This window comes from Camelus ferus, chromosome 2 (assembly GCF_009834535.1).
Source record: "Camelus ferus isolate YT-003-E chromosome 2, BCGSAC_Cfer_1.0, whole genome shotgun sequence".
NCBI lineage: Eukaryota > Metazoa > Chordata > Mammalia > Artiodactyla > Camelidae > Camelus > Camelus ferus.
This window is the reverse complement of record NC_045697.1, coordinates 69,228,321-69,252,456: the sequence shown is the minus strand read 5'-3', so window position 1 is coordinate 69,252,456 and position 24,136 is coordinate 69,228,321. Positions and strand designations below refer to the sequence as shown.

At 46.9% G+C, this 24,136-nt stretch overlaps 1 protein-coding gene across 2 annotated transcripts in view; it reads left to right on the top strand.

Moving 5' to 3' along the window:
- Positions 1-23,552, top strand: part of TSPAN5 (tetraspanin 5) — a 152,864-nt gene extending 129,312 nt beyond the window's left edge. The window contains exons 3-8 of one of the 2 annotated variants that reach the window (XM_006191275.2): positions 10,554-10,700; positions 13,969-14,139; positions 16,478-16,603; positions 18,650-18,697; positions 18,787-18,903; positions 21,322-23,552. In XM_006191275.2, coding sequence (XP_006191337.1) covers positions 10,554-10,700; positions 13,969-14,139; positions 16,478-16,603; positions 18,650-18,697; positions 18,787-18,903; positions 21,322-21,387 — 675 coding nt within the window. In that variant the 3' untranslated portion in view covers positions 21,388-23,552. The remainder of the gene's footprint in view (positions 1-10,553; positions 10,701-13,968; positions 14,140-16,477; positions 16,604-18,649; positions 18,698-18,786; positions 18,904-21,321) is intronic. The other variant, XM_032460258.1, reaches the window with a different exon arrangement.
- The last annotated feature ends 584 nt before the right edge of the window (positions 23,553-24,136 follow it).

Here is a 24,136-nt window from a genome sequence, read left to right as displayed (position 1 = left end):
CCCTGGTCCTCAGTGTGAGTTCCTGGTTCCCGTTGCTCCTGCTGCCACCTCTAACACAGCTCCAGCCCCGGCCCCCCTGGGCGGAGGGTGAAGTGGGCCTGGCTTGTCTGACCGAAAACTCCTTGAGGGCAGGAGCCTGTCTTCGTCACCCCTTGATGCTCAGTTCTGGCACTTCACCTCCTGTGCCGTGGATGCCCTGGTATTTGTGACTGAATGAATGGGAACACGCAGGAGAGCTTTATACATCATAAAAGACTCCATGGGGCCTCCATCCCCAAGCCCCCTCCCTGGTTCCCCATCGCGCTCACCCAGCCGGGCTCTATAGGGAGCAGCCAGAAGGGAAGGGCTGGGGCACCGCCCTGACCCCAGGAGTCGCAGTGGGAATGAGAAGAGCTCCAACGCGTGTTGCTCTTCTCCCTGGCTTTCCTGGGGACAAGGATGATTCCTCCCTGGAGGCTTTCCCTCCGGCCACTCTCTGTAGTTATCAGTCTCCCTTCAGAACTCTCCAGTGGCTTCCTGTCATGATCATAGCGTAGACGCACCTTGGAAAAACTTTCCGTATTTTCCCAGGAAGGAAAAATAAGGCAAGGAGAATCAGTGATTCAGGCATTTGGAGCAGGGGTGGTCAAGTTTCTGGAGCCAGGGGGCCAGGGTAGGTGGCAGTGCTTACCCAGACAACTCAAACAGAAAACATATGCCTCGGCTGAGAGGCTACTTTAAGACATTTCTGAGATGCTGAAGATACTTTTGAAGGTTTCCTTTTATTGACTGAAATGTAGTAAGCTTGCATCTCTCTTTTTCAATTGTCCATGTCATCTCCTCATGCTCTCTGTTGCAGCTAAAAATTTTATCGAAGTACTGGAAAGCGTACAGTCTGACGTGCTGTGATCAGTATATTCAGCAGACATGGGAAATAAGTTGACAAAAAAATCAACAACTTTTTTTTCTCTTTTTGAATGTCCCTGTAAACTTTTTTCAGAGGAGTTTCTCTGGAATGAAAATTCAGGTGGGTCAAAAATGCAGTGCCTTTGTTGTTCACCCTCAGGTGCCAAAGTCCTGCCTTCATTTTGAGGGACAAGGCCAGGCCCAGTTATTAGCCAGGGCTCGACAATGATCGCAGCCCCAAACCTCACTTTGCGTTAAAATACTCCCCTTTGCCCAGCTCTGTCAGCCTTGGGCCCCTGAAGGGAGGAAGGGGGTGAGGCCTTCGCCCCATGCTTCCTCCTGTCACCATGTCCCCGCCCCCCAGAGCTTCCTCTGCCCACTTCCTGCCAGGGAGGGGTGGGGGTGAGGCTTTCCCCTCCAGGCCTGGCAGATGGTAAAGGGGTGATGTCTTGGCCTTTCTGAAGCTTCCCTGTGAGTCCCTTCAACTTGATGGGCATCACCATTCTGGGTGGCTGCCTGGTAGCCGTGCCCAGACCTGCCGTCTCCCTCAGCCAGTGCTCCTCCGATCTCTGCCTTCTGAGGTCTCTTCTTCTCACCCCAAACTGCCTGTCTGGTGCTGCCCTCATGTTTTCTCCTGGGCACGCTCATCTGGGGGTGAGGCCAGTCCCGCCAGAACAGCCCTCGTCTGCCCTGGCTCCCTCCTCGATCCCTAAGGCAGGGGTCAGACCTCAAGCCCACAGCCTCCTTCCTGACAGACGCAGGCCCTAATCGCGATGTCTCAGAGCTTCCTCAGTGGTCCTCCTGAAACTCTACAGTGGGTTTTGGATAAAAAGAAATCGGCTCACTCCCCGGGGAGTGGAGTCACACAGTGCAGCAACTGCTTTCCCCAGAGGAATCTGCTCCCTCACCGAGTCCTCCCTTCAGCCACTTTTTATCCCCCTGATTTCGCTGGGGTCTGCAAGAGAGGGAAGTTTTGTCTGTGGGGGCCGTGGGGAGAGGTCTTGTCTCCTACTCGCTTTGGTTTTCAGATCGTGATCAGTGCGGTCTGAGGTAAGACTATCGCTCTGACATCACTTTTCATACTTAACATTTTAGGACAAGTTCATGATGTTGCGTTGGAAGTCAGAATCCTCTTGCCCACTGCTGCCTGCTCTGGGGTCAAGTGGCTGGGCTCAGATCCCTGCTCTGCCACGTTCTCACCAGGATCACCTAGCAAGTTACTCCATCTCTGGGTGTGCGTCTTGCCCTGGGTAGCAGTCCAACCTGGAAGTTTTACTTGGGGGGAAATAATCCAGGTCTCCCGGTGCTGGCATAGGGTCAGTGTTCAGTTGTGTCGCTCTCCTGTGGTTTTTGTCTGGCTTTTGTTCAGCCCTGCCCGCCCACATCACCACCTACTGAGCCAACGGCTGTTTCCTTAGCACCTACCTGCTGCCCAAGGAGGAGTGAGCTTTCTAAATGAACAAATGACCTGGGCTGCCTTCTGCTTGAAATGCCTTCAGATTCAATCCCGGCCCTGCCCTGCCAACCACTTAGTCTCCTCTGCCCACATGTCACACTTGCACATAGACCCCTCAGTGGTCCAGGTCCTGCCACTCTGTCTCCGCACTTGCTGACGGGACCTTCTGCCCCTTCCCTCTGCACCCCCATAACACACATGCCGATACCTCTGCCCAGCACTCTCCTGCTTACTTACCTGACTCCCCTCTGAACCAGCACCTAAGGGCGTCTCCATACGTTCACTTAGTGACCCGTGACTAACACAGCACCTGGCATCTCTCAGGTGATCCCCATGAGACCCTTTGCTCAATAACTGAATGAGCTGTATATCTCTGAAGCCCCGGAACATGGTGATCACCTGCCACTAGGGCTAGACTTCAATGTTTTTCACTTTAGTTTATAGGGACACCACGATCAGAGTCTCTATTACATATTTCAGTTTAAACTTCTCACTTGGGAACATTCCTGAGTCTACCTCTCATCTTTTGAACATGCAAGTGAAAATGGGAGTGGCCAGGAACACGCCGGACTTCTGAAAAGTGACGCTTGCAAGGGGCTGTGTTTCCTCGTTCAGAGAGGCAGCCGTTCCCACCGGGCAGCGAGGCGCTTCCCTGGCCTGAGACGGTGCCCGCGAGGAGCTGTGGCACGGCAGGCCTCCCCCTCAGCTGCCTGGTTGCAGGACTTCATGGAGACCTGAAAGTGACCGCCCTCCTCTTCCAGCCTCTCCACAAAAGCAGGTCAGGGCCATGTTTTATCTGCAAGAAAGGGTTCCTTGAATCTCACCAATGACTTAAAAAAAATTGTTTCTAATGGGGGTACTGGGGATTGAACCCAGGACCTGGTGCATGCTAGGCATTCACTTTACCACTGAGTTATATCCACCCCTCTATCCCTACCGATGACCTTTTTGACAAGAAAAAAAAGGGAAGCCCCGTGCATCGAAAGCAGCTGGTCTTCCTTTAACATTGCATCTCTTCGCCAGGCCGTGAGTCATGTGGCCCCTGCGCCCTCACGGCTCCCTGAACTGCTCAGGGCCCAGCGAGCTCCCGTTTTTCCATGTCCTCTCTCTGGATTCTGCAGCAATTAGAATTGCCTAGACAGATGGATGCTTTGGGGTTTGCAGAGTGGCTTTGACCTGTACCATTCTTAGAGAATCTCTCATGAATTGTTAAGGGGCAGATTTCCCTGTGGCCCATCTTGGTCTTCCAGTGGACACAGTTTTAAACCACATCACCCGCTCTCCAGGACCACCCTTCCCTCCCCGTGTCATTTGTTTTCTTTAAAATGTTCTATCTTGTCTTTCTTTCTCAAGTAGGGAGATGCCTCTCTCCCTCTTACTGTAGGAAAACTGTTGGCCAGTTCCACCCAGTAGGGTCTAGTTTAGGGAGGGTGGGTGAATCAGGACCCAGGCTCATAAATCTCGAAGGGGTCCATCTCGCCTGGCTTCGGGTACACATTCCATATGCCTGTCTCTGTTTCTCGTCCAGCCGTTGGAAGGAATGTGCGTGTCTACGCCAAAGCAGAAGAGTCCCAGACCTCAGGGGCTTGTTAATGCTATTTTTGCCTTTCTCTTCTGTGTGCATTGAGAGAGAAGAGGCTGAAGCTTGCCAGGTGGCACACAGGCCGCTCTGCGCTGGTGGAGAGAGCCACAGACACCCCCGAGGTTTCTCTGTTTGAAACCCTTCTGGAGCTCTGTTTGCCTTTTGGTGTCTGCACGTGTGGAGAGACCTCTTTCAAGAAGAACTAGTTACACCCAGAACATAGTCCTTTATTGCAGAACCATGGGGAGAAGCTGCTTCAATTCCAGAGATTGTCAGATGAACGAGGTGCCAATGAGGAGACAGAGGCTGGAGGGACAGTGGGCTGGTTTCTCACATCCTTACTGAGATGTACCGTGTTCATCACACCATGGAAGGGTGAGCCCTCACAGCGAGTAGGACACGCTGTAGTACCTGGAAAGTCTTTCAGGAGTCGTGAATCTTCAGTGACCGGAGTGCCTAGTCAGTGTCTTGGCAGCAGTGAGGTCCCTGGCCTGGTTCAGGGGGCCGCGGGCACGGCCGCACGCTGCTGACTGCTCGCTGCTCTTGCCCCGCTGTACCACTTCTGTGCGCTCTCAGCTTCCTCCCCCTCACGGCTTCTGCCTGCTCCTGGCTTTTGCTTACTCACGGCCTTTCCCTCCTGCCTTTACTCTGAGTGCCTCTTAGGTGATTTCCAATTTGTCAAGAAAGAAGATGGATTGGCAAGTTGGTGACTGCCACCTCCTTTAGGCACAATCATCCAGTGTGGCCATGGCTTCCTTAGAAGGGGGTCCGGCAGGGCAAGTGCCAGAGCAAAGTGGATTCCTCTCCCATGGTGCTGGGTTAGAAACCCCTCCAATGTGCTTCGATAGCATCTGATGTCTTTCTCTTGGTCCAACATAATAGTGATGATAATGACGATGATAATGAACTTTGACTGAATTCTTGTTATGTGCAAAACAGCATAGTGTTTGCATTTCTTGGATTATTTCCTGTATCTTCATAACAGCCTTGGGGTGTAAGGTACCATTTCACAGATAGGGAAATTGAGGCTTCGGCAGGTTTGATAACTTAACCAAGACCACACAGGTAGTAAGCAGTGGAACTGAGATTCAAGACAAGTTAGTCTGTATTGCAGGATCCTGTCTGTCTGTCTGCCCACATCTAGCGCTTGTCCAGGCCACCCTTTTTCTGGATTCCAGGGAAATGGCAGGTGAGCCAGGTGGCTTGAGAACAGGATGGTTTGTGCAGGAGAAGGCTGACTGGAATGCTCTCTCTGCCAACCTCTAGAGCCGGCTTCCCTAAGTGGCTGAGATTTCAGAGTCTCCCTTGTACAGTAACAGACGCACATCGATACCTGTCTTGTTTGTTGGCGCTCTCAACTTCTGTTACGTGATACTGCCTGAGACGTGTTTCATTAATATGTCTTACTTCTTCTTAGATGCATATTGGTCTCCTTGCTAAGTTCTGAGAGATCCTGTCTAGTACCTGGGGGATCTTGGGAATCTATTTTCACTAGAGGATCATCTCTTAAAGCCTCCAGATTGATATGCCGAGAGCTAATTGTCTAATAGCCGATATGTGGAATGGCTAATTTTCAGAAAATACTTGTTTCAACTTTTTAAATTGACCGCTATTCATTTTGTCTCTCTACAGCACTTTGTTACGGTCAGTTTGTTTTTGCCTCTGCTGCCTGCTGCAGCAACAGCTGCAGACTTCGAGGAGATGACTGAGGGTCACGAGACTAAACATATAGGAATACTCAGTATGAACAGAAAGAATTCTTATGTTCATTTATGTGAGGTTTTCTTAATATAATCTTTGTTACTAAAGAATATGTGTATAGGAAATCCTCCTATATTCTCGAGTCTGTAGTTTTTGAATATATCCTTCTTGTGACCTGCTGTCTTGGTCTCTGGCTCTGGCTCTCATTCTGACTCTTTCCCTTTCTGTCCCTGCTGCTGCTGTTCCGAACTCCACCTTTATGTCACCTGAAACAAATGACTAAGGGAATAAGGACCTGTGGACAGTGGCTCCACGTCTTACTCATTTATTCTTATTCCAGCTAGATTCAGCTTCGTAGGATGATATTTTCTGGCTTTACACACCAAGTCCAGCACCCTTGCCGTCTTTAACTCCCAGGGCTCTGCTGCAGGATTCAGGTGGGAGGAGAAGGGCTTACTACCAGGGTATAGACAAGGCTCTGTGTGTGCACCTCCCAGAAGCAGCAGGTTCTGGGTACAGAGAAAAGTGGCCAAAAGACAAATTGCATTTTGTTCCCAATCAGTTTGAGTCCTAAAAAGTTCATTAAACCAAGGAAATGAACATTCACGTTAATGTGGAAAACTGGACCTTAAATCATGTAAGAATTATCAGCGATATAGACAAAACACCTAAAAGTTCCATTCTGAACGGATTGTTTCACTGGTGATGCTGAACAGATAGTGAGTCAGCCTGAAGGGAGTCATTCACATGGACTCAGTTATTGCCTGCAGATACCAACCAGTTGAGTAACTTATTAAATAAAACTTCCCTCTGCCCCTCGTCTGCTTCCCACCCTACCCCCAACACTTTTTTTCCAGCAGAGATTGTGAGCTTTAGTCTTGGGTGAGTGTGTGTGTGTGTGAGAGAGAGAGATGCCTACATGCCGCACTAAAGCATAGTTATCCAGACTCCTCAGATGTAAATGCAGATCCAGACTGAGCCAGTCCATGCAATCCTGAGGTCTGAGGATCCTGGAGTGGCTCAGAGCACCCATGCTCAAGCCAGGGATTCTAACACTGGCAGGATTTTCTCTCTTCCCCCCTTATTCTTTGTTTCTTCCTAAGCACTGGCTCCCCCTCTCACTGCAGACTGACTCTCTCCACAAGGTGAAAAACTCACTGCGCGTGGCTCCTGAGTGGGGCCTTTTACAGCTTCAGCCACTAGAGACAGACCCTGTTCTAAGTCCTAGTGTCTGAGGATGGGAATTTGGGGCTTCCCAACTCTCCCCGGGGCAGTGGGGTCAGGTGAGAGCTGGCAGCTCTGAGGGGCTGATGGAGCCGATTTGGGGAGAGGGAGTCCTTACAAGAAGGGAGAGGGAGGTGCTGTTCCCCGAAGGAGAGGGTGGTGCCCACAGGTTCCCAGAAGACGAGGTGTCTGCAGCCGGGTGCTTACGCATTCCTGAGGATTTACCACGAATCTGAATGTCTATTTTAAAGCACTTGGCAGACTTAACTGTAATCTTAGATTTTTTTTTTTCTTCCGGCTTCTTGTCAGCTACAGGCTTTAATTATAATTCTTCGCCAGCCGGCATGTTCTGGCACTTCTTACTCATTTGTCAAGTTGAGTTTAACAAAATTAAGAAGTCCAGTCAAAGACCCCATCTTTGAGACAACTGAAGGTCAAACTGTCAACTCCCCATCATTTTTGTAATCCAAACTCTTTGTTGCCAGAATTATGTTCAGCATCTCTCTCTCTCTCTCTCTCGCTTCTCTCTCTCTCTCTCTCTCTCTCTCTCTCTCTCTCTCTCTCCCTCTCTCCCTCTCTCCTCTCTCCCTCTCTCTCCCTCTCTCCCTCTCTCCCTCTCTCTCCCTCTCTCTCCCTCTCCCTCCCTCTCTCTCTCCTCTCTCTCTCTCTCTCTCTCTCTCTCTCTCTCTCTCTCTCTCTGTAGTCAGAAACAGTAAGACTGCTCTTCAGTGAATATTTGGAAACATTGCACAGGTCAAAGAGTAAGGTTTTGGTTTTTTTTTTTTGGTCTCCGCCTGGGTAAGTAACCCTAACCCAAAAGGAAACAAAAGCGGGCATTGGGCATTGACGTCCACATTTTGTGTTTGAAGATTCTAATTAGTTTCCAATGGATAACTACCTGTGTAGATTTGGAATCCATTAAAAATAAAGTTCTTGGTAGTCTTTTCCATGCTCTGCAGAATACTACAGGCTCTCAGTATCTCTCTCCAGCCCTATCTTTTGCTGAATGTAGGATTAAATGAGTAGAATCTGCAGTCCAGCTCGGCCCCCAAATGATGGTCGTTTCCATGGAAACCGTTGAAGGCCTCTCAATTAAAACTGCCCCTGCAGGCTGGGGAGACTAAAAGTATGAAAATGAGTTTGTCTGAGAAGCCAAATTCTCACCCTCCAAATTAAGCCCAGAGAGGACCGTGATCCAGGAATCCACTGACAGTTGGGCTGGTCAGGCAATCAAAGGCGATTTTTTTTTTGCTTTTGGGGAGGGAGTGCTCGGTATTTCAGGCGCAGGTGTGTTGTTGGTTTGCTTGTTTTGCTGAATTCCCCAGATAACTGTCCCTGTTGTCCATGGAGCTCTTTGTGTACAGCCAGGGATCACAGAAGAGTGTTTGGAAACAATCTGATCTTTGCGCGGACTTCAGTGTGAATCACAAACAAAAAGCCCATTAAAAATGGATGAAATCATAGAATGGTCTTGAAGTTGGAAGAAACCTAAAGGTCACTGAGTCCCAGTTTCCCATCCACTTTGGGAACCCCTCCTGGAGCAATGCTGATGGAGGCTCACAGCCTCGGCTGCCACGAGGGAAGCCCATGTTTCCTTCTGTGAGCCTCCTCTGAGCCCTGCTGGTATTAGAAAGCCCTCCTGAGGATGGAGCTGATGTCTCTTCTGTCACTTAGACCTCTGCTGCCTCTTCTTGGGGCCAAGTAAATTGAATCTACTTCTCCCATAATTAGGTTGACTTTTTAAAGTTTGAGAATATCATGTACCCCTTCTCCTGGCTGGGCGGGTCCAAAACATTGAGATTTTAAGTATTAATACCTCGAATGTTCAAAGGCGTTCTGACGGGAGAGGTTAATTTCCTCCCAATGCTGGACCCTCACCACTGTCGCTTAGATTTTGTCTGACTCCTCTGGCAATATTCCTTTCCACAGCATCATTTTATATAGGTGGAGAATTGGTAACAGTATTTCTGTGTTTTTCTTTTCCCCCTAGAGTATTCATAATTCAGAGCTTGGAAATCTAAGAAACACAAGGTTGGGTCAAACCATTGGTCTGTGCAGTCTCGTGGAGGGTGTGGTTGCCTGTATACTCTCACCCTAGACGTTTGCGAGTACACCCTGCATTCCTAAGTGTTTAATAATCTCTCAACCCTTCATCTGTGACTTTATTTAAACCCTGGCCTTTTTCATAGGGTTTAAGTTGCACATTTCAAGAGTCCTTTATTCCTCATATGTGTTCTGTTGTTAATATCCTATGATTGTTCTTAAGGTGATCTGCCTCCCAAAGAAGCAAAAATGTTACAAACAAGATAGCCTTGTTCAGTGTTCCTACAGCCTTAAAATGGGTTAACGCATAAAACTCCTAAACTCGGGTGTCGGTTAGTGCCGACTGGGAAGTGCTGGGAAGCGAACACCTAGCTTCCACTTGGTAGAGGAAGATGACTGAAGTAGACATTCTCTTCTGGTTCCAAAAAATCAATAGCGGTGTGACCTTCAGAAGTCACCAACCTCTCTTTCTCAGGTGTAAAATCAGATAAGTCCTTTTTATTCTTCCAGGTTGTTGAGAATGCTTTGGAAAAAAATTGTTAATATTAAGACCTTATAGCAAACTATACTATGGTACTCAGAGGGTATTTTGAGAGCTCAAACTTAATAAGAAAATAAAATATTGATGATGCTGGGTATCTAAGACTCACATACATCCACAGCTTTAAAATAACAGTAGCTGGCCTCTGTAAGAATGAATGGTAAATATATACTTTCCATTTTAGAGAAAAAAAAAAAAACCTTATAATTTCTAACGTAGGTTCTGGGTGATATTTGATATGGTATCGCACTTAAGGGAGAAAAGATTTCAGTAAAGAAGTGGCATTATTTGTGGATAAATGAAATTACTCTGGGTTCTTTTGGCAGGAGAATAAAAGGATTGTAAGCCAGGAAGTAACCTTCGATCTGTAAGTCATTTAAATCCCAGTTCTTAGAAAAAAGGTGGTAAGGAAATACCCTAATAACTCAGTGTGGGGCAGCCATCAGCCCAAACCACCCACGTGGGCTTTGGGGATCTGAGCCTGATAGGGTGTCCCGCGAAGCTCAAGGGAGGACCTGACGTGAGTTTTTCCCTGGAAAACTTTTCGAGGCTGTGGCTGGGACTGGCTGTTGTATTGGCGTTAAAGATTCCAGCTCTACCTCTGTTTCCTGAGAAATGCCAAGGGCTTAAAGCAGGCCCTGGTCTGGTATCTGCCTGCACTGAGGATGTAAGGATGACCCCTGTTGGGGGTTGAGAGGTGTTTTTCTAACACATCTGTTTTTTGCTCAAAACCGCTTATGTTTGGAGGCACAGAAAGCAAAGGTAACATCCATGGCTGCTCCATACAGGATCTGATGACAGTTTCTTGGGGTCATTTCTTTGCTTTATATAGTTTTACCAAAAATAGGAACCAATCTAGACCTTGGAAAAAAGGTAGTTTCCCTCCCCTCCCCTTGTCTTTTCTTTTCTTTCTTTATTTTAATTTTATTTATTTTTATTTAAATTTTTAATTTATTTACTTATTTTGCAGTGTCTCTTGAGTATTAATCACACATACGATGTGATTACCTCTGAAGTTTTTCTTAGGGCGGGGCAGGGAAAGACAAGGGTGATCATCTTTTCTTGTTGGAAAACTGACCCTGCCTCCTGGCACCCTGTTGTGTGTTCTTTTCCGCGCCCAGGGAGTTCTGTCCAACATCTCTTCCATCACCGATCTCGGCGGCTTTGACCCGGTTTGGCTCTTCCTTGTGGTGGGAGGAGTGATGTTCATTCTGGGATTTGCAGGGTGCATTGGAGCTCTACGGGAAAACACCTTCCTTCTCAAGTTTGTAAGTACCACACTCTGCTCTCAGGTTGAGAGCCAAACTCTCAGCTCACGTCAGGAGGGCACCCTGTCTACAGGCAGGAGTGAGCAGTACCAAAGGCACCAGCAGGAATGCGGCCGGGGTGATGCTCTTCCTTTAGGAGGGCTGTTTAGGTTCCACCCCACCTCCACCCCCACCCCCGTCTCCTTAATAATACAAGTGCCACCCCCACCCCGAGCTGTCCATGGAGGTTCTGTACATGGATATCACACGTTTGCATTCCATCCCTAAAATACCTTTAGGACTAAGGTGGGTCTATATATGTATATAGCTTTCTTCTTTTGAGTGATGTGTGCCCCTTCTTTTAAGCACATAGTCAGTAGAAAGCTGTTCAGGTAGTTGGTTTAGAGAAACCAGACATAAGCACAGTGGTTGTGGCATGTCTGTCTCAAGTCTATTAAGCAGTAGGTTTTGGCGAATATAGAGAAACAGTCCCTGCACATCCCCTGTGCTCTCTGCCAGTGCAAAGTCCTCCTTTGTATGACCAGTGTAGTTTTTAGGTCCCTCGCAGAATATTTTGGTGTGATCACTTTTAGCATGAGTATTTTTGGAAGAGGAGTTGTACCAGGGGGTAGATAAGGATTAGGTCGAGAATGAAAAGTAAAAGCAAGTGCTTACGCACATGTGCACGTGTGTGTGTTTGTGTGCATGTGTGAGAAATCCGTGTGGTAGGTGTAGCCGGTGGTCAGCCGAGTGTGCCTGTCTGTCTGGAGCTTGGTGGGCGTCTGTCTCACAGCCCTCTGTACGACAGCATCCACTCTCTCTCCAAGAACAGAAAAATGATTTGAAAAAACCCCGCCCTCCTGTGGTGAGATGGTAGGACTTCTAAGAAGAGGATTAGTGTAATATTACCTTTTCCTAGGATGATTCTCAACCCTTGTTGACTCATCATCACCTGGGGACATTTTCATTTGAAACAAGAGCATCTCCCAGAACTAGTCCCCACAGCCGGGCAGCACGTGATTCTCTTCCCCAGCATGTCTGCCGCATCTCCCCTGGCATCTTTTCTTGAAGTGCCCTAAGAAGAGCAGACTCACTGCCCACTCACTGTCCCCCAGGCTCTCTGCTTTTGAATTGAGGTGGCTCTGCCTCAGACAAAGTTCTGGAGGCTGTTTAACCCAGAAGTTCATATGACCCATGCTAATGGGAAACCCAAGGGATGCTTGGTCCTGCGTGCCATTTAAGGAGCAGTTGGTTCTCTGTTCTTTATACGTAGGTGTCACACACACACACACACACACACACACACACACACACACACACACACACACACACACACACACACACACACACTTACTTCATTCTTCACCTGTGGAGCTCCCAGGAGAGCTTTGCCTCTGATTGTGACCTGCCAGGCTTCATGGTATGAGACACTTAGGAGTGGCACCTGATAAAGCGGGGAGTTGTTTCATGCTGTGGGGTAGGCATTGCGTGAAGTGATAGGATTTTTTCTCTATCTTTTTTTCTGGATTGAGGAAAGCTAACTTTGAAATTGTTGGTACTACTGATGATAATTGAGAACTATTTAGGTGGTGTATAGCTCAGTGGTAGAGTGCTTAGCATGCATGAGGTCCTGGATTCAATGCCCAGTACCTCCATTAAAAAAAGAAAAAAAGAACTGTTTTAGATTCTGTTTCTAGTGAACTCATCATGGACAGATAACCAGGAGCTCTTTGCAACCTGAGGGGCTGAGCTGGAGGGTCTAGAACTTGGATGTAAGCCTTGGGGTCCTAGACTTTGCCAGGCACTTATTTCTTCCTTCCACCCCTCCCCTCAGGCCCATCCTCCCAGAGTGGCACTTGGCACCCTGGAGAAACACTGTCAGATACACTGACATCTAGTGTGAAACAGCCTCGCCCAACCCTCATGTCCTACCCCATCCCTCAGTCACGAAAGACTGAGCTCTTTGGAGGCAGAGCTGTGGTCTTACTTATCCTCGCTTCTGCAAAGCCCAGCTAGGCCAGGGCCTGATCTGTTGTGAGCTATTCAGTAAATATTTGCTGAATGAATAAACGTTTTTTGTCTTTTAATTCTCACAAGTAACTGTACTTTCCTTAGCACCCCTGGCCTATGTATTTGTCTCTCGTTTGGCTGCTTGATGTCTCCGGCTGGATGTGGAAACAGCAGGCGGTACTAGCCCCACTGCCTCTTCAGCCACTCGCTGGGCAGCAGCCTGTAGGAGCTCGGCTGAGCAGGGGGCCCAGTGTCATCTTTTCTGCCCTTGTCGCCAGAAATTTGCTTGCACTTTTTACCCTCTGGTCCTTCACAGCCTCATTTCTCATAATCTGTGTGAGCAAAAAAGTTTGAAAAGGGTGAGAATGTGGGGGTGGGAGGAAGTGGAAAGAACCATGGGTGTGAGTGGGATGTCGATGTGACTAAGATGGGGCACTTCTTGTGGGTGAAAGGGACATTTCTCCAGACTGATGGCAGCCATACATAACCCATGGCCTTTAGCTTCCGTCCTTCCTTCCTTTTAAATGCTTGTTGTCTCCATCAGCCAGGAGTCTTCCTCTGACTGTGTGTTGATGTTGTTTGAAATATTTCCGAGCCTGGTGCTTCACAAAGGAAGGCTGGCACAGCTCACATTCCCGAGAAAAGCCCTCAACCCAGTGGTTTCATTTTGTTTTCATGATGGGAAATTATTTTCATGTCACAGCTACCCGCCCCACCCCCCTCCTCTTTGACCCCTTCATCTCAGATGAACACATCTGCTGTTGTACCCTGTATAGCAGGGGCAAAGGGGAATTAAAACAGTGTCTGAATCCAGGAAAGGAATATATTGCACACAGAATCAAGGCCACAGTAACAAATGACAGGCGATCTTAAAATATTGGGATAGTTTATCTTTCAGCATTACAAAAGCTTATTGGAGGTAGGGGCAGGTCATTGTTCAAGCATCTGAGAAGTGCATTAATCAGGAGAAATTCATTAAGCCTTAATGTGGGTCTAATGAGAAATTCCTATTACCCGTGTTTGCTTATGGGCTTTGTTGGTTAATTACCAAGTGAAACACCAGAGCCCCTAAAAAGTGATTATGAAGTGATTTTTAAAAATCATTTATTGGAGTGTGATATTGTATCAGTGACTCTTAAGAAATTGATGGTTATTTGCTTTGGACATGTGTAACAGCCCAGTGTGATTACAAACCTTTTTAGAAAGAACCATTTAACTATCTATGTATGATCAAACTAGTCCTCATAACTGTTCTCTTGTGTGTGTTCTTTTGTCTTAGTTTTCTGTGTTCCTGGGAATTATTTTCTTCCTGGAGCTCACTGCCGGGGTTCTGGCATTTGTTTTCAAAGACTGGATCAAAGACCAGCTGTATTTCTTTATAAACAACAACATCAGAGCGTACAGGGATGACATTGATTTGCAAAACCTCATAGACTTCACCCAGGAATATGTAAGTTTGAATTTGGTTTATTTTCAAGTTGAAAGCCTTCTCAGAAGGATGACCCCAATGAACACTCCTCCTGGCTTCTGTGTCTGCCAGCTGGAACCTACCTCTCACTTCTCCACGTGGTTTTTTGTTTGTTTGCTTGTGTGTTTATTATTTTCTGACTTGTTTTATGACGTAACACGATCTGTACCCTAATTGGAAATGTGTTATTTTCACTTATCTCAGTTTCTACTAAGAGGAACCAAGAAGAAAACTCTTGACAAACGTTTAGGTTATCATCAAAGCTGCCCATTCCTGTTGACATTGAAGGATGTTTTGCCATAGGTTTACCATTTTATTTGGTGTTAAGTTTGGATTCTTTCCTATATTCTTTGCCCCTTTTTTGGTTATCCTGTATACTTCATAAAGCTCATAATACTGTACTTATCAATAGAATGTTTATCCACAAAGTTCCTAAAGTTATGCCCCTCCAGGTATTTTTAACAGCACCTGCAGTTAAAACTGAAAAGCGAGACACTTCTAAGCCTGGTGGCTTCTCACAAGTGAAGAATCTGTGGAGCAGCACCACTCCCATTGAGGTTTCTGGACATTGCTATGTGACGGCCTCTGCTACACAAACGAAGTAGCAGCTGCCCTGTTCTGCTCAAAATGCACAGTGGTATAAACAAGGGGTCAGAAGACACAGAACTAGTGCCAAAATCTGCTTAGCCAAGTGACCTCGGGTTAACAGGACCTCGAGCTATTTCCGCAGGAGTAAAATGGAAACCCTAGAAGCTGCTGTTTAACTCATGGGGATGTTGACGCGCTGATGAGCTGTGCGTGATTGTATTAGGCTTCAGGTGTTACTGTCCTACAAGCGGTCAGGCCTATATTGCACGCACTGAAAAGCTGGGTACGGTGAGCAGACCTGGACAGTGACGTCCGTGACATTCGTGTATATGGCAGCACCGGAGGGCTGACAGAAACCCAGCGGACCAGGGTCTGTCTCTTGGTTGGACAGCCTTCCAGAGTGAGCTGAGGTCCTTTGGTGAAGGGAGGAGAGGGCTGCCTCGACATTCACCCTGAGGGAGCTCCCCCCACCTCTGCCCTCACCAGGCATGCAGAAGTGAGCTGAGTTGTGTTGGTTTTGTTCGGTGACAGCGTGACTGTCCTGGAGCCTGCTGTCCCTCAGGTGTGAAATTAAGCCCTGTTTCGTCTCCTCAGCAGACTTGACTGTTTTGTTAGGTCATAATGGATGCAGGCTCACCTCTTGCCAAGTATTATTGCTGACTAGTTGGCGTGGCAAGTCTGATGGAGCTTTGTAGGCAAACTGGAGGTGCACAACCCAAGCCCGAGGAGGACCCAGCGAGTTGGAAGAGCATGCAGATACACATTCTCTTGAGATGCTGTCTGCTTCCTATGGAAATTCTGTTATTTCATGTGATTTCACTTTTCTGTCATGGACTTTTAATATTTTGAAGTAGCTGTTGGTCCTGAAACTCTTAAAATGGTCAAGGCTTAATGTGTATTAACTCGCAGAAGTCGAGCTGGTCCAGCATGGGGGGTGTCAGAGGGGCTTATTACGGGACCCCTTTTGAATCAGGCCTCGCTGAAGACTCACTGAACTGAACAGCTTGTTTTATTACGTTTTAATTAGATGATTGAATTTTTTCAGTTGAAAATACACATACATGCTCTTGCTTTAAAAAATTCAGAGTAGAAACATATAATGAAACGGATTTATAATGCAAAAAGTAAGGCTCTAAAACTTGGGGTGATGGGTATCTTCAGTATCTTTTGATTGCAGTGATGGTTTTACCACATATAAATATGTCAAAACTTATAAAATGGCACACTTTAAATATGTACAGTTTATTGTATGTCAGTCAGACCTCAATAAAATGGATTTTTTTTAAAAAAAATCATTAAGGTGTAGAGATCAAAATTTAAAAAGTAAGCCTCTGGATGTCCCGCCCATAGTCCCAACCTGCCTCTGTCAGACACTACCACTGTTTGGTGTCTTGTTACTCCTTCTAGAATATTCCACGTGTACTCGAGCCGAGCAGGTCTTGTTCAAACTGAGCCCTGCTGTACGGCTCCCGGTCTGCCCACCCTCCCCGGACACCATGGGCCTCGTCAGTGGCTCAAGTCTCATGCAGATACATCCTTCCAATTCTCCAGCCTTACCTTGGAGGCTTTTACAGGGGCCCCTTAGGTTCAGTTTGGTTTACAGATAGATTCTGAGCCAGAAGAGAAGGCAAGAGCTGGCAGCAGCTGGGTGTGGGTCGTTCTGGCGGGTGTGAGTGTAGGTGCCTGGTCGCCTCGCCGCCGGGGTGTTCTAACTCTCTCCTGTTTGCTCTAGTGGCAGTGCTGTGGGGCTTTTGGAGCTGATGATTGGAACCTAAATATTTACTTCAATTGCACAGATTCCAATGCAAGTCGAGAGCGATGCGGCGTGCCCTTCTCCTGCTGTACTAAAGACCCCGCCGTAAGTCCCCACCCGCGCCCGCGCCCAGAGCGCGTGGGCCAGAGCAGAGCGGGCTGTGGAAACCTCTTCTTAGTCCTGACGGTAGCTCCTGCTGGAGGGGCGGGTGTGGGTCAGCGCCCAGACCTTCTGGAGGAGTCCTAATCACCAACGTTGACTTAGCCGTGCGGGCACTGCTTCCTGTTCTAAGCCTTTTGTGTGTTGGCACATTTAAGTTGGGAGCACTCCGACTGGCAGGTACCGCCACTGTCTTCCCTTTTCAGGTGAAACCAAGGCCCGTGGAGTTTAAGTAATTCTCCCCAGCTCCCACTGCTTGTGAGTGATGGAGCTGAGCTTTGGACCCAGGCAGCTGCCGGCACTGCCTGTTATTCCTTCTTTGTGAGAAGGACGGGCTCGTATGAGCGTGCTCTGCAGTGTCTGGGGTTAGTCACGCTTTTCTTCCTGCCTTCATGCTCGGGGAGTGTTAGGAGCAGGAGAAGAGCGTGAGACCAGCTAGGGCTGGACTCCTGGTAGGAAGACTGCAGGTGTCTACTCGGTCGTGATGACTACAGGAATGGCAGTTTGTATTTTATTTCATACATATACATACATATGTGTGTATATATATGTGTGTGTATGCGTGTGTATATATGTATATATAAAGCCTGTTCGTAGGCCACTATTTTTGCCCCAGGTTTGATTGTATTTTGAGTCAAATCATGTGCCTGGCATACAGAATGGCTTAAAATGCAGCTCTCCTGCTGTAAATTTAAAAGCCAGAATTGAGTGTTAGAACAATCCATGTGGTAGAAAAGGCATCCTTGCACTTGGCCCTTCGGCACCCTCCAGCCTCTCTCTGGCCAGTTAGTCCCCAGCAGCCCTCCCCAGACCAGCCCTTCCCGAGGAGGAGTAGAGCCCAGTGGGCGCTGCGGAGTCCAGTGGCCTGTTTCCCCTGAAAGGGCGGGGGTGCGGGGCCCTTTACAAGCGGCCATAGTTACTCTGTAAAAATAATGAATCACAATGCTGGGCCCCTGAAACTAATATAATATTGTAAATTAACTACATGTCAATTTTTAAAAGTGAAAAAAAAGGAGGGGTAGACCGTGCTCTCAGTTGGAAAAGCCGAACTTGCTGCAGGCCGCCCCTCAGGGGTCAGCCGGGGATGTTACTCCTGGTCTGAGGGAGACTGAGAATCAGAGGACCACGCAGCCCTGCTGAGACCTCCCCGGGAAAGCCAGCCTTTCCCACTGGCTCATTTCTCCCTTTTCTCTGAGGGGACTGAAGGCAAGAGAGTGCCTGGCACAGAGCCCAGGCAGCAAGTACAAGCTGGGCTCTCTCAGTCTCCAGCCCCTGCCCTGAGTGAACGTTCCATCGGAAGAATTCTGAAGATTCTCAGAAAGCATTATGCCCCCCTTTCAAGTACAGATCCTCTGGGTAGAGATACCTCATTCCATAAATGCTAAGCTAATAAAATCTACCCTGTACCCTGCAGAGGGGAAACACAGACAAACCTAAAACAGCGGAGCCCATGTTTCTGATCAGGCCTGTGAGATGTCAGGGCATCTGTCCACCTGTGATGTGGTCAGGGTATTGCTTTAATTATTAAAGTAATACATTCTTGTTGAAAAACCATTTAAATAATACACAAGTATATAGATTCAAAAGTAGAAGCCCCCCCCCAAAAGAGCATAAATGAAGACAGTCATTATAAAAAAACAAAAACCCTTTAACGATGGTTTTTGTTTGTCTCCAGTTCCCTCAATCCATAAGCTTCTTGAGGTGTCAGCTTTGAATCTGGAACCTTCTGCATAATGGAATTGCTAGACTTTCTGATGTTTCCTGAGTTTCAGTTTTCCTCATTTGGAAAAGGACTGTTTAATACTTTCTGAGAATCGTCATAATAATTACATGGGATTATATATAAAAGCATTTAATGAGGTGTCCGGGACACCTGTGTGCCCAAATATACATTCTATTACCAACATTTGACAGGGATCTTCTGCTAATTCCTAGGTGGGCTTCCTGTCGAGCAGGACTGGATTTCACTTTTCTGTTTCCTTTCTCCCCCAGGAAGATGTCATCAACACTCAGTGTGGCTATGATGCCAGGCAAAAACCAGTAAGTGGAATCTCCTCTTGTCACTTAGCGCATTGGAGGAGCTTTTGAACTTGCTTGGTGACACTGTGCTCTCCTCTTCCCTTGTGAAGGAAGTCGATCAGCAGATTGTGATCTATACGAAAGGCTGTGTGCCCCAGTTTGAGAAATGGTTGCAGGACAACTTGACCATCGTGGCTGGTATTTTCATAGGCATTGCGTTGCTACAGGTAAGTCCAGGCTCCGTGGTGGGTGTCACAGGGAAATGACATCCCAGGAGAGCCCTCACCAGGGCAGGAGCTTTGCTCATTCACCTTCACGTCACAGTTTTCAGGACCCATTGGAGAGTTGGGGAACAGACCTTAGCTGGATTTGGTTTGGATTTTATTGAAGCTCTGATTTTCAATGCTACTATCCTCAAATACTTTAGGAAACCTGCTTTCCTTTTCAAGTTGGAGAGATTGGCTGGATCAGACAGGAATGGTCAGATGTAGAGCCTTGCCCAGTGGCAAGGCAAAAGCTTTTTGGAGCGTCACAGACGTGCTATGCCCCACCCCCCTCTCTCTGGCCCATCTTGCCAAAGTGCTAGTGAGGGAAGGGAGCATCCACTCTTCCTCCTAGGCAGTCCCGACAGCTGGGCTTTTCATCTTGTGGAGATGTGATGCTTTTAACTTAGAGGGTCGCAAATGGGGCACAATGGTTGAAAGAAATTAAAGAAGACCATCCGTATTCATGGATTGGAAGATTTAATGTTTTTAAGGTGGCAGTACACTTCAAATTGATCTACAGATTCAGTGCAATCCCTGTCAAAATTCCAACTGCCTTTTTGGGCAAAAATGGACAAACTGATCCTAAAGTTCATATGGAAATTCAAGGGACCCCAAATAGTCACACAAAATTGAAAAAGCAAAAAAAGTTGGAGAAATCTCACTTCCGGGAGCAACACTTACTACAGAGCTGCAGCAATCAAGATAGTGTGTACTGGTGTAAGGTTGGACGTGAAGATTAGTGGAATAGAATGGAAGGTTCAGAAAAAACCTCCACATCTATGATCAGTTGATCTATTTATTTGACGAGGGAACTAAGACCATTCAATGGGGAAAGAGTAGTCTTCCCAACAAATGGTGCTGGACCAACTGGATATCTATGTGTGAAAGATTGTATTTGGACCCCTAATTCACACCACATAAAAGAGATTAACTCAACGTCAATCAAAGACCTAAATGTAAACGGTAAAGCTGTAAAAGTTTTAGAAGAAAGTATAGGTGTAAATCATTGTGACATTGAATTAGGCAGTGTTTTCTTAGATATGATAGCAAAAGCACAAGTAACCAAAGAAAGGATGGATCAATTGGGCTTCATCAAAATTAAAAACGTCTGTGCTGAAAATGACACTGTCAAAAAAGTGAGAAAGACAAGCCACTAAATGGGAAAAAATATTTGCAAATCATTCCATCTGATAAGGATCTTGTGTATAGAATGTACAAAGAACAACTCAACAAGTAGAAAAAGACAAACTCTGTTTAAAGGTGGGCAAAGGATTTGAATAGACATTTCGCCAAAGAAGATACACATTAGCTATTTGTAATGACGTCATTCATTGTTGGGTAAATTCAAATGGAAACCACAGTGAGACACCACTTCACACCTACTAGGATGCCCGCAATAAAAAAGATGATAACAAGAGCTGGTTAGGATGTGGAGAGATTGGAACCCTCATATGTTGCAAAGGGGAATGAAAATGATGCAGCCTCTTTGGAAAACACTTAGCAGTGCTGAGAAAATGAAACAGTTACCATATAAGCCCGCAGTTCTACTCCTAGAGTACTGAAATGTGCCCCCAGAGTACTGAAAATATGTCCACCTGAAAACTTGTACCCAGATGTTCATAGCAGCACTGTTCACGGTAGCCCCAAAGTAGAAACCATCCAGATGTCCGTCGTGTGATGAGTGGATAAACAAAATGTGGTTTATCCATATAATGGGATATCATTCAGCCATCAAAATAGTTGAACTGCTGTTACGTGCTGCATCCTGGATGAACCTTGAAAACATTTTGCTCCGTGAAAGCAGACCGACACAAAAGGCCATGTATTACATGACTCTTTTTATATGAAATGGCCAGACTAGGCAGATCCATAGAGATAAGAGAGTAGATTCGTGCTTGCCAAGGCTGTAGGGGTCGGGGCACTGAGGATGACTGCTCTTGGGTACAGAGTTTCTTTTCGGAGGGATGAAAACATTCTGGAATTAGTGGTGCTAGTTGCACATCCTTGTGAATACACTGAAGATCACTAAATTGTACACTTTAAAAGGATGAATTTTATAGGCTATGAATTGTATCTCAATTTTAAAAATCAGTTTAAAAAAATTTAAAATATATACACAACAAGTTTATACTGTATAGCACAGGGAACTATATTCAATATCTTGTAGTAAGCCTATGGTGAAAAAGAATATGGAAACGAATATATGTATGTGCCTATGTGACTGAAGCACTGTGCTGTACACCAGAAATTGTTACAACATTGTAAACTGACTATACTTCAATTAAAAAAAAAATCAAAGATTTTTTAAAAAACAGGATTCGGTAGCCAAGGAAGAGCCCAGAGTACCTCTGTTTGACTCTCTTTTCCTTCCCCTATCAGATTTTTGGGATCTGCCTGGCCCAGAATCTGGTGAGTGACATTGAAGCTGTCAGGGCCAGCTGGTAGAGCGCCCACCACAGCTGCATCAAGACACTGGACAGACCCAGCCTTCCTGCCCCACCGTGTGCCCAGCTGATAGCCATGCAGCACGGACCCTAATCACAGAGGCACCCTGCAATCCCACCTGATGGAGCTGCCAAGAACTCGTTCTTTGGGGGGTAAAACTGGGAAATGCTGCTCACTGACAGAATTAAAAAGACAAAAACCAGTATGAAAGTCGTTGCGCCGTGAATCTCTACTGTGGCCGTGAATTTCTGGATGTTTGGATACTGACCAAAAGAGAAAAAAGGGAGGGTGGGGGGCCCAGATGTACTGAATTTGTGGAAAAGTCTCGTTCTCTGCTTCGGTGACTGGAGGGCCGGGGGAGGCAGTCTTGCTGGTGTTCGTCATGCCTTGAAAGCACGGCCTTCTGTTCCGTGGCTGGAGGAGGTGCGCCTTTCCTAAGAAGGCTGTGGGGTTTGGGCATCCCGTCACTGTACATTTCAAGAAACTATTACAACGATCACCCCGAGAAGAAAGCAGCTTGCCTTTGGGTTCAGATTTTTGTGACCACGTTCAACAAGTTAACTTGGGCGGGCACATCTGGTCTCTCCTGGAGTGTCTCCGTGTAAGAGAAGTTGTGTGTTCTTTGCGCACTGGGCATGGGCTTTGGAACACTTCATGATGCCGAGTTTTAGTGGGACAGATCTTTTTTCTAAGTAGGCCTGAGTTTTATTTATCAGTGCAATCCAAGGAGAAAATGAGGTTAACGAAGAGGTATTGAATACCACAGCCCACCAAATTAGTCGTTGGACTCTTTAGAATTCTCTGGGGTTTTGTTTTGTTGTGGATGTTTTCCTTCCTTCCTTCCTTCCTCTTTTTTTTTTTTTTGTCTTCCAAAAGTGAAAGCTATGGTACAGTTTCTCTTGAATTTTTAAGTCTTCTCTTACTTGGCTCGAATATTAATTTTTTTCTATAATCTCTCTGCATGACCCGCGAATCTGAATCCACCAGCTCTTTGTCCTGTCATCTTTCCCACAAACCTTTATAAACGTTACCTGGTCAGCATTTATTTCGGAGGTTCCCAGTCTGGAGAGGTGTGGCGTGTCCTCCCAGCCTGGGAAGGGGCCAGCTGGGCCATCGCGGATGCTTGCACGGACTCCACCGGGAGGTCTGTTGGCTGGGTCTGGGGATTGATCATCGTGGCCTCTTCTGCAGCCTCCCCCTCTTTCCTTTAAATGGAATTAAACCAAGTTCTGAAATGGTGTTGATACAATCACAGGGCTTCTGATGCTTTTTTTTTTTTTTTCCTCTTCTGGTTTTAGTTTGTTTTTATTAAAAAGAAAACAAAAAGGAGTGCACGGCCAGAGGCCCTTCTGCTCCCTCAGTGCAGACTCACCATCAGCCTGGTGGCAAAGCACAAATACTTCAGAGGGGAGAGCAGGAGGGGGGCAAAGTGTTCTGTGACGCAAGGTGGGAGAGTGCACCTCCAGGCACTGCCCCCGCCCCGCCACCCACTCCAGATGGGAGGGACGAGTTTTGCCCCCAGATTTTTCCTACTAACAGGTGTCTACCAGGATGTCGCTCTCCGGGGGAGCAGATATTAGTCCGTGGAACACCGGGAAATCCACAGGCATATTTGAGAGTGATGACACATTTGCAGCACATAACTGGGCAGCCAGCCTGCGTAGTTTGTGGAAACTTAGCAAGGTTTTCCATTTCAGCCCCGCGTTGCATCGCCATGGCTGATGAATGTGTCGGTCTGCTCAGAGAAAGGACAAAAGTTCTCTGCAATTCTAGTCTCCAGAGGGAGGGCGTGTGTATGACTCTGCATGTTTGTGTTTTCGTGTCTGTAGGCTTAGAGATGTTGAGTCCATCTGCTGGCCGTAAGATTTTACTTCCCCTCTGTCCCCACCACTGTGGTCATTCTGCACTGTCATTCCAGTGTGGAGGAGACTTGAGCTCTCCAGTTGGCCTTCTTGTCCTGTTTGTTACCTCATTCTCCAGTGAACTCCACCTGACCAGTTGATGCAGAATCGGGCGAGATTCCCACCCTTTGGCACATCCAGTGAAAGGCCAAACAGCAAGTCCAAGTGAGTTCTAAATTTTAATTAATCACCCTTTATTTTTTACACTTGAGAGTGGTTGTAATAAAGGCTGTCATTAATAAACTTGGTTCTACCCTACATGGAGTTATGTCTTGGCTTCATTACTTCTCTCTCGAAATTGTACAGTTCTCTAATTTCAGTGGTACTCAAACCACAGCATGCACTGGAATCACCTGGAAAGCTTGTTAAAACACACAGGACTGGGTTTGCCGCATCCCTGGCATTTCTGATCTAGGTCTAGAGCGGAGCTTGAGAAGGGGGATTTCTGACAGGTTCGCAGGCGGTGCTGTTGTTGCTTGTCTGGGAGGAACTTGGAGAGGCCCTGCTCTGGCCCAGTTCTCTGACAGGGGAGAAGGAGAGGAGGGATGTTTTGTGGTTGGGGAGAGAAAGATCTCTTTGTGCTGCTGGACACAGACTGATGAGAGATGGGCAGAGCAGGGGACGTAGGAAATCTCTGTCCCTGAAATCATTGTCTGCTGGTCATAGTCACCTGGGGACCGTGGAGAATACAGATCAGGCCTTGCCCCTAGCAATTCTAGAGTGGAAGAGCCAGATCCTGTATTTTTAAGAAACGCCCATGAAAATTTAATGCACGGTGAGATTTAGGACCCATGGTCCTAGGTAAATCTTAATAGCATTCACAGGTTTTTTTTTATGAGAAAATAATT